A 12,997-nucleotide genomic window follows, 5' to 3' on the forward strand; every position below is an offset into this window, starting at 1 on the left:
TTATTATTATTATTATTATTATTATTATTATTATTATTCCTCCTCCTCCTCCTCCTCCTCCTCCTCCTCCTCCTCCTCCTCTCTGCAAAACCCACTCCCTTTTAGCAGTGATGATGTTACCTAGTTGGGTCATGAAATGTCTGCAAGAAAACAACCAAGTTCAGAGAGCACCAAGGACCCTACATAGTGTATGAACTTTGTCATTTGTCTCCCTGAAGGATGAAACATGGAATACCTTTTGAATGCTGTTTTTTCCTTCCTTCCTTCCTTCCTTCCTTCCTTCCTTCCTTCCTTCCTTCCTTCCTTCCTTCCTTCCTTCCTTCCTTCCTTCCTTCCTTCCTTCCTTCTCAGTGGTATGATATCGACGCACTGGAACAAAGTCCGTTCCCCATGAACTACAACAGCATCCTCACCAACTTCCAGAAGCTGCTCCTCTTACGATGCTTCCGAGTGGATCGGGTCTATCGTGCCGTGACCGACTATGTCACCCTCACGATGGGTGTGAAGTACGTGTGCCTCCCCTCCTAGGCTTCCAGTGTTCTGACCCAGCCTTAACAGAACCAAGAAACAGACTCCTTGTCCCACCCCACCCCTCTTTATTTAGTCACTGTGAATTCATGGCATTCACACACAGAAAAATCCGGGCAATAATCCTTCAAAGAGTTAACCGTAGTACAGACCTTATCAGGTCCTTGGGTAATTGCCAGATTGGCAGGTTCCAGCCTCAAAGCTGTAAATTAAACTCTTGTCAAGCAAAAGAAATACGAACTGTTGTCTCCTACAACTGCTCCCCTTTCCTCCTATTTATTCCCCAGCTAGGGAGGGGCCATTCAGCATCCACGTGTGCCTTTCTTCCCAAGTTGTCTCTCAGTCCTCCTCTTCTGACAGCTCTGTGCATGCACACATCTGGGACAGGCCCCAGCTGTTCTTCCTCCCCACTTGTCTCCGCCTCCAAAGGCAGCTGGGGAATGTCGGATGGCCTTGGCTCTATCTCTGTTCCCCACGCAGAGCCTCCGTCAGAGCCTTCCTCAGACTCCAGAACCAGCCCAAGTTCCTCCCCAACCTCCTCATCGCCCGAGTCTGCCGTCGGCTCCGACTGCAGGCCACAGCATTCAGTAGGACATCTTGGCTTCCAGGTCCACCAGATGTCCTCCTCTCTCTCTCTCTCCTCTTCCCCTTCCCCTCCTCAGGTATGTCCAGCCTCCGGTGATCAGCTTCGAGGCCATCTACGAGCAGAGTACCCCTAATTCACCCATTGTCTTCATCCTGAGCCCTGGCTCTGACCCTGCCACTGACCTCATGAAACTGGCCGATCGGTCGGGCTTTGGAGGGAACCGGCTCAAATTCCTGGCAATGGGCCAGGGGCAGGAGAAGGTAAGTTGGGTTAGAAAAGTTCTGGTAGATGGCCTTACGCTCCTTGGCTGGCGAAGTTCTGCTTTCTCCCTCGGCAGCAGAGAACCCGTGGCTCCTCCAGATGTGGTGAATGACAGCACGTAGGATGGGGTTCGCTGGTAGTTTTTCTGGCTTCCCAAACATCTGCCTGCTTATTATGGGGGGAGGAATGCTTCATATGCTTTTAGTATCTTTATACTTCTTTGCTTCTCGCTCAGTTATTACATTTTCACTTGCAATTCTAAGGTGGCAGGCTGAACCAAGGTAGGCCTCGAGCCTGAACCAAACTAGGGTTTCATGATATTAAGCTTTAACTGTTCATATAGAAATTGCAAGGTTTGCTTTTAGGACATAGTGCGGTTAGACACGGGTTAGAAGGAAGTTTGTATACGAAATATGCTGAGGCAAAACATCTATTTTAACCTATTTGCTAGCTTGGCTGTTAATCTGTTTGGAAGACACATATTGTTAGTTCCTCAAAATACATGCTATGTTTGTCCGTTGGCTGATCTATGTATTATGACTTCCTGTAGACATAATATTGCTGTAACTCAAGGGCAAATCTTGAGGGGCGTTTAGCTGAAAGCGATAAACTATATAAGGAATTTCCTGACTTTCACTCATTGTTCAGACCATTCATTCTGAACCTGCGCAATAAACATTTCCTTCCCTGAAGAGCTGGCTTGCATGTCCCGAATTTTCTACAACAATTCAGGTTTGAGTTATAAAAGAATTGGGCAGATGTGGCTGGAGAATTTCTTACCATGAGCCCAACCCCTTGCTTTAATAGCCTAGTCCAGGGGTCGGCAAACTTAAACATCCAAAGAGCCATTTGGACCCATTTCCCACAGGAAAGAAAACACCGGGAGCCACAAAAGTCCTAACCGGAAGCCCCCTGTTCAATCTTGGAGCTGACCAGAAGTTCAGTTCCCCCACCATAGAGTCTCCTCCTAGTGCGGCGTCCTTTTTCCTCTACCTGTCATAACCAAAAGCCCTATCAATTGTGGAGACAACTGGAAAACCCTCCCCTTGCCATAGAGTCTTCTCCTGGTGCACTGTGCCTCTCCCCCCCCCCCCCGGAAGCTCCTCTCAAAATTGTGGCGCCTACCCGTGACGAAGCCGCAGCAGAGGGAGGAAAGAGCCACATGCGGCTCCAGAGCTGCAGTTTGCTGACCTCTTCCCTAGTACCTTGATGGCGGACCTATGGCGCGCATGCCGGAAGTGGCACACACAGGCCCCTCTGCTGGCACGCGGGCGGTCGACCCAGGTTAGATCTCCGTGGCGTTTCTTTCGTGAGCGTCTGCTGCCCTGCACACGACGAAACAGACGCTCACGAAAGAAAAAAGATCTTATCTCTTGTTGGGATGCCCCGTCCTCCTGCTGTCCAGCTGGTCTTCGGGTCCCTGCTGCGCAAGGGCGCATATCCATTTATGTGCACGCCCGTGCATGTGCATGTTTGCTCACGCGCACACCTTTCAGTGTGGGCATGCATGCCAGGGGTGGCTTCTGTTAACACCGGTTCGCTCAGGGACGCGGTTTGTGTGTGCTTGATGCGTGCCCTACGTGCGCATGCGCAGAAGCAAAAAACAAGATGGAGGCACCTATGGCACCACCGATAGAACCCGTTCGGGGGCGTGGCCAGCCTACTCATCCAAACGGATCCGAACCTGTAGGAACCCACCTCTGATGCACATGCGCGCAGTTTGAGCACTCAGTGTCTAAAAGGTTCACCATCAGTGGCCTAGTAGATCAACACACTTAAGCTTTGGAGACAACCGTAGTCATCCAGGTGCATTTTATGTTGCTCAGTTCCTCAAGAGGTCCATAAATTGAATCCAGTGTCTTCCCACTGCCCTCTTTTCAGCTGGATCTCTGCATGGATCCACATCCCTACCTGAACCCCTACCTGAACCGGGAGGCTCTCACAACAGTCACTCGTGCCCTTGTGACCTCTAGGCTGGAGTACTGCAATGTGCTCTACATGGGGCTGCCCTTGAAGAGTATTCGGCGACTTCAGCTAGTCCAGAATGCGGCCGCGCGAGCGATTGTGGGTGCACCTCGCTTCACCCACATAACACCTATCCTCCGCGAGCTGCACTGGCTACCGGTCGATCTCCGGGTACGCTTCAAGGTGCTACTTGTCACCTACAAAGCCCTTCATGGTAGTGGATCTGGGTACTTGAGAGACCGCCTACTGCCAATTACCTCCACCCGACCAATTAGATCCCATAGATTAGGCCTCCTCCGAGTTCCATCTGCCGGTCAATGCCGACTGGCAACTACGCGGAGGAGAGCCTTCTCGGTGGCAGCTCCGACCCTATGGAACGATCTCCCCGTGGAGATTCGTACCCTCACCACCCTCCAGACCTTCCGCAAAGCCCTTAAAATCTGGCTATCCCGTCAGGCCTGGGGCTAAAGACTCTAACCCACCCGAATGGTATGAATGTTGTGTTTTTTAATGACATACTGTCCTACGTGTTAATTGTTTGTTTCCCCCCCTTTTCGAGTTGTAAGCCGCCCTGAGTCCCCCCAGGGAAAAGGGCGGCATATAAATAAATTACTCAATTATACAATTACTCCTTTGGCTGAAGATCTCTTCTGGCTCCAACCCTGGAGACACCTCACGCTCCCATCTCGTTCTCCTCCCAGGTGGCGCTGACGCTCCTGGAGAACGCCGTGGCCCGTGGACAGTGGCTCATGTTGCAGAACTGTCATCTCTTGGTGAAGTGGCTGATCGACCTGGAGAAGGCCCTCGAAAGGATTACAAAGCCTCACCCGGATTTCCGACTCTGGTTGACCACTGACCCCACCAAAGGTTTTCCCATTGGGATCCTTCAGAAATCTCTCAAGGTAAGTGACACAACTCAACTCTGATTTGCTCTTTTGGTAGAGGAGGCATCAGAGCATGGGAGCCAATCTTTGGTGGCCACCACCACCCCCCCCGCCCTCCATTTGTCCATCCCTGGGGGGAAAAAATCCACCAGATCAAATCACTTCATTGAGGCAGATGATCTGCCGAGAGAAGAACATCCCAAACTTCCTGAGGGACAGGTGTTCATCAGTGTCACTGGGCTTAATTTGGGTGAGGAGTCGGGGACACGAAGGACACACTGGGTGCTGTGGCCCACCAGCGGTGGCAGACTCAGACAGTGAGGAGGGTTGGGGAGGAACCTGGGCCACTCCTGGAGTCTGGGGAAGGCTCTGAGGAGGGCTCTGTGTCGGAGGCAGAGAGGGGGCCAGGGCCGTCCGACAGTTATCAGCTGCCTTCGGAGTCAGACATCAGTGAGGCAGAAGAACAGCTGCAGCCTGTTCCCCATGGGAGTGCCAGGAGAAAGGAACAGCTAAGGAACAAGGGCCGACTCGGGAGTAAAGACCCAGGTGGACGGTGAATGACCCCTCCCAGAGGGAATAAAGAGGAGCGAAAGGGGAGGGGAGTTTGCAGGAGACATTTAGTTCAATTCATTAGGGGGAAGACCTGTTCCTGATTTATTGCTAAGTAATTGCTGCTACAGAGTGGCGTTTGGAAGATATCGGCCTGGCAGCTCCCCAAGCCCGATAAAGGTCTGTAGTTGTGAAATCTCTGTGAAGACTTTGCTGGAGAGGAATTCCCTTTAAAGTAAACAAAAGGGGTTTTATCGGGACGAGGAGTCGGTTTTGTGCTTTTGGGAAGCCTAGATCGGAACAGCGGGCATGGAGAAAGACCCAACGAAAGTCCACAAAGCACCGTTAGGGAGAAAGAGCATCCGAAAGCATTTGTGTCTAGTGATGCAACCCATCGCAACTGGGGTCGTTTTCTCTCTTCCCCCCCCCCAAATCATCTCAGGTTGTCACAGAGCCCCCCAACGGCTTGAAGCTCAACATGAGAGCGACCTTCTTCAAAATCTCCCACGACTCCCTCGACCAGTGTCCTCACCCCGCCTTCAAGTCCTTGGTCTACGTCTTGGCGTTTTTCCACGCCGTGGTGCAGGAGAGGAGGAAGTTTGGGAAGATCGGTTGGAACGTCCCCTACGATTTCAACGAATCGGATTTCCAGGTTAATCGGCATTTTGGTTCCTCGGCAGGGAGTGGCCAGGATATCCATATCTATATATAGATATAGATATGGATATGGATATAGAGATAGAGATAGAGATAGAGATAGAGATAGAGATAGAGATAGAGATAGAGATAGAGATAGAGATTATATATGATATATATCATATATATATGGTCTCCTGGATGGTCTCCTGGGGTGAGCCGATAGACAGAGAAAGGAAGCAGTACGCTTCCTTTCTCTGTCTATCAGCTCGCCCCAGGAGACCATCCAGACAGAAAGCCATTATTTTTAATGTTCCCTTTGTTACATCTGTGTTAAAGTCTCCCTTTATTTATTTATCAGCACAAATGCAACACACACACACACACATGTATACACAGTATGTATGTATGTGTGTGTGTGTGTGTTTGTGTGTTTGTGTGTGTATATATATATATGTGTATGTGTGTGTGTGTGTATATATACATATGTATGTGTGTGTGTGTGTATATATATATATGTATGTAAATATATGTATATATATGTATGTGTGTGTGTGTGTGTGTGTGTGTGTGTGTGTGTGTGTATATATATACACACACACACAGGCTAAACAGGTTCAAATCCCAGTAAGGGTATGGCTAGCTGATGAGAGCTAAATAGCTTGAAATAGATCTATACTAGTCTCCCTTTATTTATTTATCAGCATAAATATAACAAATATATATATATATATATATATATATATATATATATATATATATGTACACACAAACACACACACACACACAGAGTATATTTTAAAGAGTTTTATTATTTTTTAGTTACAAAAATAAGCATTCCATCTTTCCTTAAGCCGTGCGTCATCTGGGCACAAACTTCTCTGTGCCACATCGTTCTTCTTTTTGCCAACTCTTTCACATTCATATTAACCTCATTTCCCTAAACTTAATATTATAATATATTAAACATTTACACATGATAAAACTCTCCATTTCTCTTCTTAATATCTTCTAGCGATGACACCATATTAACACCAAACATCACTATTCTCATCCTACACATACTAACAGCTTTCATCTTATTTATGTCGCTATCTTAATATATTTTCTACTTATCTTTTTAGCCTTCTTCATTTCCAAACTCCTTTTTTTCTCTTGGTAAAATACTTCCCAAATCATATAACATTCAGTTTGCTCTTTCTCCTTAATTGCTAATGTTAATCTGTTCGTTTCTGCACATTCTAATATTTTCCTTATCACCTTCTCATCAGTAGGGATCTCTGCACTTTTCCAATATTGTGCAAATACAATTCTATCTGCGGTTAATACATGAATGAATGCATATAAATATATTGAATACAGTGGTGATTGCCCTGGTGTTTCACTTGCCATGAAAACTAAAGTGAAAGACAAATAACAGATATACTATTTACACAGTTACACAGTTATTTTTAACCATCATATTCATTCTAATACACCGATGCATATATAGTGTCTCTTTCCAAGTCCACCTAACCCAATTTTTCCGTATTCCAACTTCTGCCTCGTGCTTCTAACCATTGATAGAATCTGCAAGATTCGAGGTGGCGCAGTGGTGAGGGTGCAGTACTGCAGGCCACTTTGGCTGACTGTTATCTGCAGTTCAGCGGTTCTAATCTCACCGGCTCAAGGTTGACTCAGCCTTCCATCCTTCCGAGGTGGGTGAAATGAGGACCCAGACTGTGGGGGCGATATGCTGACTCTGTAAACCGCTTAGAGAGGGCTGGAAGCCCTATGAAGCGGTATATAAATCTAACTGCTATTGCTATTGTTCCATGTGTCCTAATATTCTCTTTTGTCTTCTATTTTTAACATTAGTCTATCCATTTCTGCACAGACTAAAATTTCCTTATTATCTCCTCCTCTGAAGGGTTTTTTTTCACTCTTCTACTGCGCATAAACAATATTTTTAGTCCCACAAAACACAGATCCTTTGTGGAGAAGCAGGAGGACATTGGGTGGCGAAGGCACGACCCAATATGGGTAGTCCTTGACTTACGACCACAATCGAGCCCAACATTCCCGTTGTTAAGTGAGACATTGGTTCAGTACATTTCGCCCCATTTTACGACCTTTCTCGCCTCGGCAGTTAAGCCGAGGCGAGCGAATCCCTGCAGTTGGCAAGTTACTCATCCGGTCGTTAAGTGAATCTGGTTTCCCCATTGACTTTCCTTGCCAGAAGGTCACAAAAGGGGAATCACGTAACCATGGGACGCGGCAACCCGTCCTAAATATGAACCAGTCGCCAAGCATCTGAATTTTGGTCCCACAATCACGGGAAAGGCCGTAAGTGTGAGAAACAGTCACAAGTCAGTCAGTCGAGGACTCGCCTATATTTCTACATCCAACTGTTCAAGCATCCATTCTTATTTCACACACACACCCCTGAAAATTCATCATAGAATCCGTCTTCCTCTGCTACAACCAGCTGCTCACAGATGTGTTGTGTTGTTGTTGTTTTCGTTTTTCTTTGAGAAAAGGAGCATCACCAATGATTGTCAATTTTAAGAGCAGGAAGTTAGGGCGGCTAAGCTAAGCGAGACCCCCGAGTGATTAATCCATGGATTTTTTCCCCCCACACCACCACCACTTCCTCACCCCCACAATCCCACCAGGTCTGCATGGAGATACTCAACACTTACTTGTCCAAAGCTTTCCAGCAAAACGACGACAAAATTCCATGGGGGAGCTTGAAGTATCTCATTGGAGAGGTGAGTAGACAAGGTGTTAAGTAAGCTCCCCGTTGGGAGAGCGAGTACGTTCAGAGAAGCTGTGTGAGAGTTGTGTTAGAGAACACACAAACCAGCATACAGAGACACTGCAGTTTAAATAGGCTTTTACTTTCGTGCAAATAGAGTTATCAGAGTCCATCGAACAGTCCAGGTTATACACGGATAAGACAGCCAGTCATCAATGCCTTTCAGTTAAGGGAATAATCCAAATAACATAGTCCAGTATCCATATAATCAGTTCGGTACGCAAAGTTTACTAGCAGTTGCAAAACTTACAATAGCTCACGGCACTTTCTAACAGCCAGCTTCCAAAAACACTCAGATCAGATCAGCCCAGCATCTAACGAACAGAGAGAGAGCTAACAGTCGTTCTGGCTCCCTCTTATGGCCGATTGAGGAAAACAGCAGCCAATCACGTTTTACAGTATGATTTAAAGAAACAGGTACAACATTGTTACATGATTTATATATTGCCAACCCAACCGTTAGAATTATATTCCTAACACAAGGGGCAGTGTGATTGCTCGAAATGACGAGGGGGGCGGCCCCTCAAAAATGACCCCATGAGACTGATCAATATTCAACCAGAAGGCCCACTATTACATCTTCTCACTATTGTGGGCGGGGAAATACTTCCCCCCACCGGTGGATCTGGGACTTGCGATTTCCTGCCGCCTTCCCCATCGATTTAGGCTAAGCCAGAGACCTCTGCTTTACGACTGCATTGCTTAGTGACAGAAATTCCAGTCCAAAAATGCCGTTGTAAGTCAATGATTATCTGTAAATTGGTTTAGGATTACTAGGGTGATACCAGAGAGGCTGATAAGTGACCTGAAGACCCTCCCTCTGCCTTTTCATTAACCTTGAATGTTGAATTTTAACCACCTTTGTCTCGTTCTAAATTTTATACGCTGTTTTTTACCTTTCGATATTTTATTCGCACGCCGTCCAGAGTCCTTCTGTGAAGCAGATGGGCAGTTTCTCTAAATCTGATAAATAAATCCAAAATTTAAATTTTTTTTTAAAAATAGCACAGGGAAAATTCCATCTCAAATGGTGATTCCTTTATGTTCTGCCGATTTCTAGGTGATGTACGGCGGGCGAGCCATCGACAGCTTCGACCGGCGCATCCTTACGATTTACATGGACGAATACCTGGGGGATTTTATCTTCGACACTTTCCAGCCTTTCCACTTTTTCTGCAATGACGATGTGGATTACCGAATCCCCGAAGGGACATCGAAGGACGATTATGTGGGTAAGGCACCAGTGTGGGTGTTGAAGTCCAGAAGTCTTAAAAGTTGCCAAGATTGGATCCCCACCTGGTTTAAAGTTTGACAGATCTGGGGGTAGAAATATAATAACATCCCTTAACGTAGCACTCTTCCAGATACAATAGCAGCTCCATATTTTACAGTAGACCCTGATTCGGTTGTCTTTCATTGCTAGCTCTTAATTACATAAAGAAGTACTCAAATGTTTATTTTAATATAATTCTATATTGAAGCACCATTTAGAATAGAATAAGAGTAGAATAAGGAAAGAAGGAAGGGGGATAGAATAATAAAAGAGTAGAATAAGAGTAGAATAGAATAGAATAAGAGTAGAGCAGAGTAGAGTAGAATAGAATAAGAGTAGAGTAGAATAGAATAAGAGTAGAATAGAATAAGAGTAGAGTAGAATAGAATAGAATAGAATAAGAGTAGAGTAGAATAGAATAAGAGAATAGAATAAGAGTAGAGTAGAATAGAATAAGAGTAGAATAGAATAAGAGTAGAGTAGAATAGAATAAGAGTAGAGTAGAATAGAATAGAATAGAATAGAATAAGAGTAGAATAGAATAGAATAAGAGTAGAATAGAATAGAATAAGAGTAGAGTAGAATAGAATAAGAGTAGAATAGAATAAGAGTAGAGTAGAATAGAATAAGAATAGAATAGAATAAGAGTAGAGTAGAATAGAATAAGAGTAGAATAGAATAAGAGTAGAATAGAATAGAATAGAATAGAATAGAATAAGAGTAGAATAGAATAGAATAAGAGTAGAGCAGAGTAGAATAGAATAGAATAGAGTAGAATAAGGAAAGAAGGAATAGAATAGAATAAGAGTAGAATAGAATAGAATAAGAGTAGAATAAGAGTAGAGTAGAATAGAATAAGAGTAGAATAGAATAAGAGTAGAATAGAATAGAATAGAATAGAATAGAATAGAATAAGAGTAGAATAGAATAGAATAGAGTAGAATAAGGAAAGAAGGAATAGAATAGAATAAGAGTAGAATAGAATAGAATAGAATAAGAGTAGAATAGAATAGAATAAGTAGAGTAGAGCAGAGTAGAATAGAATAGAGTAGAATAAGGAAAGAAGGGGAATAGAATAGAATAAGAGTAGAATAGAATAGAATAAGAGTAGAGTAGAATAGAATAAGAGTAGAGCAGAGCATAGTAGAGTAGAATAAGGAAAGAAGGTAGGAGAATAGAATAGAAAAGAATAGAATAGAATAGAATAGAAGCTGGAAGGGACCTTGGAGGTCTTGTAGTCCAGCCCCCTGCTCAAGCAGGAGACCCTACACCACTTCAGACAAATGGCTGTCCAACAACTTCTTAAAGACTTCCACTGTTGGAGCATTCACAACTTCTGGAGGCAAGTTGTTCCACTGGTTAAAATTGTCCTAACTGTCAGGAAATTTCTCCTGAGTTCTAAATTGCTTCTTCTCCTTGATTAGTTTCTACCCATTGCTTCTTGTCCTGCCCTCAGGTGCCTTGGAGAATAGCTTGACTCCCTCTTCTTTGGGGCAGCCCCTGAGATATTGGAAGACTCCTGTCATATCTCCCCTTAATTCTTCTTTTCGTCTTCAATCCCACTCTTTCTGCATCTTCCTTCCACAGAAGAGATTGAGTCCCTACCACTCGCCAACACGCCGGAGGTGTTTGGTCTGCATCCGAACGCTGAAATTGGGTACTATACCCAGGCAGCCCGCGATATGTGGTCGCATCTCTTAGAGCTACAGCCCCAAACAGGTACGGCCCTCAAGAAGGTCAGCAGAAGTGGACAAAAATGGGCCTCTATGGTCTGTTGAGGCTCTAAGGCCATCAAACTCTGCTGACCGCAATTTCCTAATTTTCATTGCCTGGAATAAAAATCTATAAATAAAGTTGAAATTTTGCTGGAATACATGTTGTCCTCCACTCACAGCCCCAACTTAACCCAACATTTCTGTTGTTAAGCGAGATACTTGTTAAGTGTTTTTTTGTCCCATTTTACAACTTTTCACGCCCACAGTTGTTAAGTGAATCACTGAAATTGGTAAGGCGGTTGTTAAGTGAATCTGGCCTCCCTGTTCACTTGGCTTATTCGGTTCCACCACAAAACCGCGCTCGACTAAACCGCGTCGCTGACGTCATCAACAGGGCGACAACAACGCGGAGATAGAAGCACGCTGTAAACCCTAAACCTAAAATTAACACCTAAACCTAAACCTAACCCCCCTAAACCTAAGCCTAAACCTTAAACCTAACCCTTAACCTAACCCTAAACCTAACCCTAAACCTAATTCTAATCCTAACCCTTAACCTAACCCTAAACCTAACCCTAAACCTAACCCTAAACCTAACCCTAAACCTAGCCCTAAACCTAACCCTAAACCTAACCCTAAACCTAACCCTAAACCTAACCCTAAACCTAACCCTAACCCTAACCCTTAACCTAACCCTAACCCTAACCCTAACCCTTAACCTAATCCTAAACCTAAACCTAACCCTAACCCTTAACCTAACCCTAAAGCTAACCCTAAACCTAACCCTTACCTTAACTTGAATCGGCTTGCTTTCAAAGCGCTATTTAAAGCGCCCTTCTTTCTCCGTGCTGGCTGTTGTCGCCCTGTTGATGACGTCAGCGATGCGGTTTAATCAGGCGAGGCTTAGTCGAGTGCGGTTTTGACGGGTCACAGGTTTATTCGGAAGGTCGCCAGTTGTAAGTTGAGGACTACCGGTATTAACAAAAACAGGACCCCACCCCAAATCAGCAGAAATTTCCCACTCTGCAACGTTGGATTCGTCACCGCCACCAAATGGCCCTTGACGTGCCTCCTCCTTCCCCACCCGATCTTTTTGTCCCGATTTTAGGGGAAACCGGTGCTGGGATCAGCCGGGACGAGTACATTGCTCAGGTTGCCAAGGACATCGAGAACAAGATGCCCAAGATTTTCGACCTCGATCACATCAGGAAAGCTTTGGGCATCGACATCTCGCCGACAACGGTGGTGCTGCTGCAGGAACTGGAGAGGTTCAACAAACTCATCGTCCGGATGACCAAGTCCTTGGCCGAGCTGCAGAGGGTAAGCACAGAACCATCTTACCCGCCACCGGTTGTGGCCCGCCGGCAGCCAGCAGAGCTGGTAGCAGAGTCGGACAGTGAGGAGGTTGGGGAGGAACATGGGCCAGTCCTGTGGGGTTGAGGAAAGCTCAGATGAGGGCTCTGCGTCGGAAGCAGAGAGGGAGCTAGACAGCAGCGAGGCAGAGGAACAGCTGGAGCCTGTTCCCAGTGTGCGCATGCACAGAGCTGCCAGAAGACAAGAACAACTAAGAAAGCAGCGTCGACTTAAGAGTAAAGCCACACCTTGGAGGTGGTTGGCCCCTCCCATAGGAAACAACAGAGGAGCGAACGGGGAGGGGGCTTTTGCAGGAAACAATTCGTTCCCTCGGTCGTGTCAAGAGTGGAAAGTTCTGTTTGGGACCATAAGAGACTCTGTGCCAAGTTTTGCCTTGCCCTGCTAGTTTGGAAACTCGTTATCTGGCAGCTCTCCAAGCGAGATAAGGTT

At 45.6% G+C, this 12,997-nt stretch overlaps 1 protein-coding gene across 1 annotated transcript in view; it reads left to right on the plus strand.

Moving 5' to 3' along the window:
- DNAH10 (dynein axonemal heavy chain 10) overlaps positions 1-12,997 on the plus strand; it is a 117,180-nt gene that overhangs the window by 99,914 nt on the left and 4,269 nt on the right. The window contains 8 exon segments of the mRNA XM_087703474.1: positions 352-506; positions 1,191-1,374; positions 4,042-4,242; positions 5,216-5,425; positions 8,064-8,159; positions 9,267-9,438; positions 11,067-11,198; positions 12,303-12,514. Of these exon segments, the coding sequence (XP_087559600.1) occupies positions 352-506; positions 1,191-1,374; positions 4,042-4,242; positions 5,216-5,425; positions 8,064-8,159; positions 9,267-9,438; positions 11,067-11,198; positions 12,303-12,514 (1,362 nt within the window).

The sequence above is a fragment of the Thamnophis sirtalis genome, unplaced genomic scaffold, assembly GCF_051295495.1.
Source record: "Thamnophis sirtalis isolate CommonGarterSnake01/CBP01778 unplaced genomic scaffold, rThaSir2_p1.2 scaffold_2, whole genome shotgun sequence".
NCBI lineage: Eukaryota > Metazoa > Chordata > Lepidosauria > Squamata > Natricidae > Thamnophis > Thamnophis sirtalis.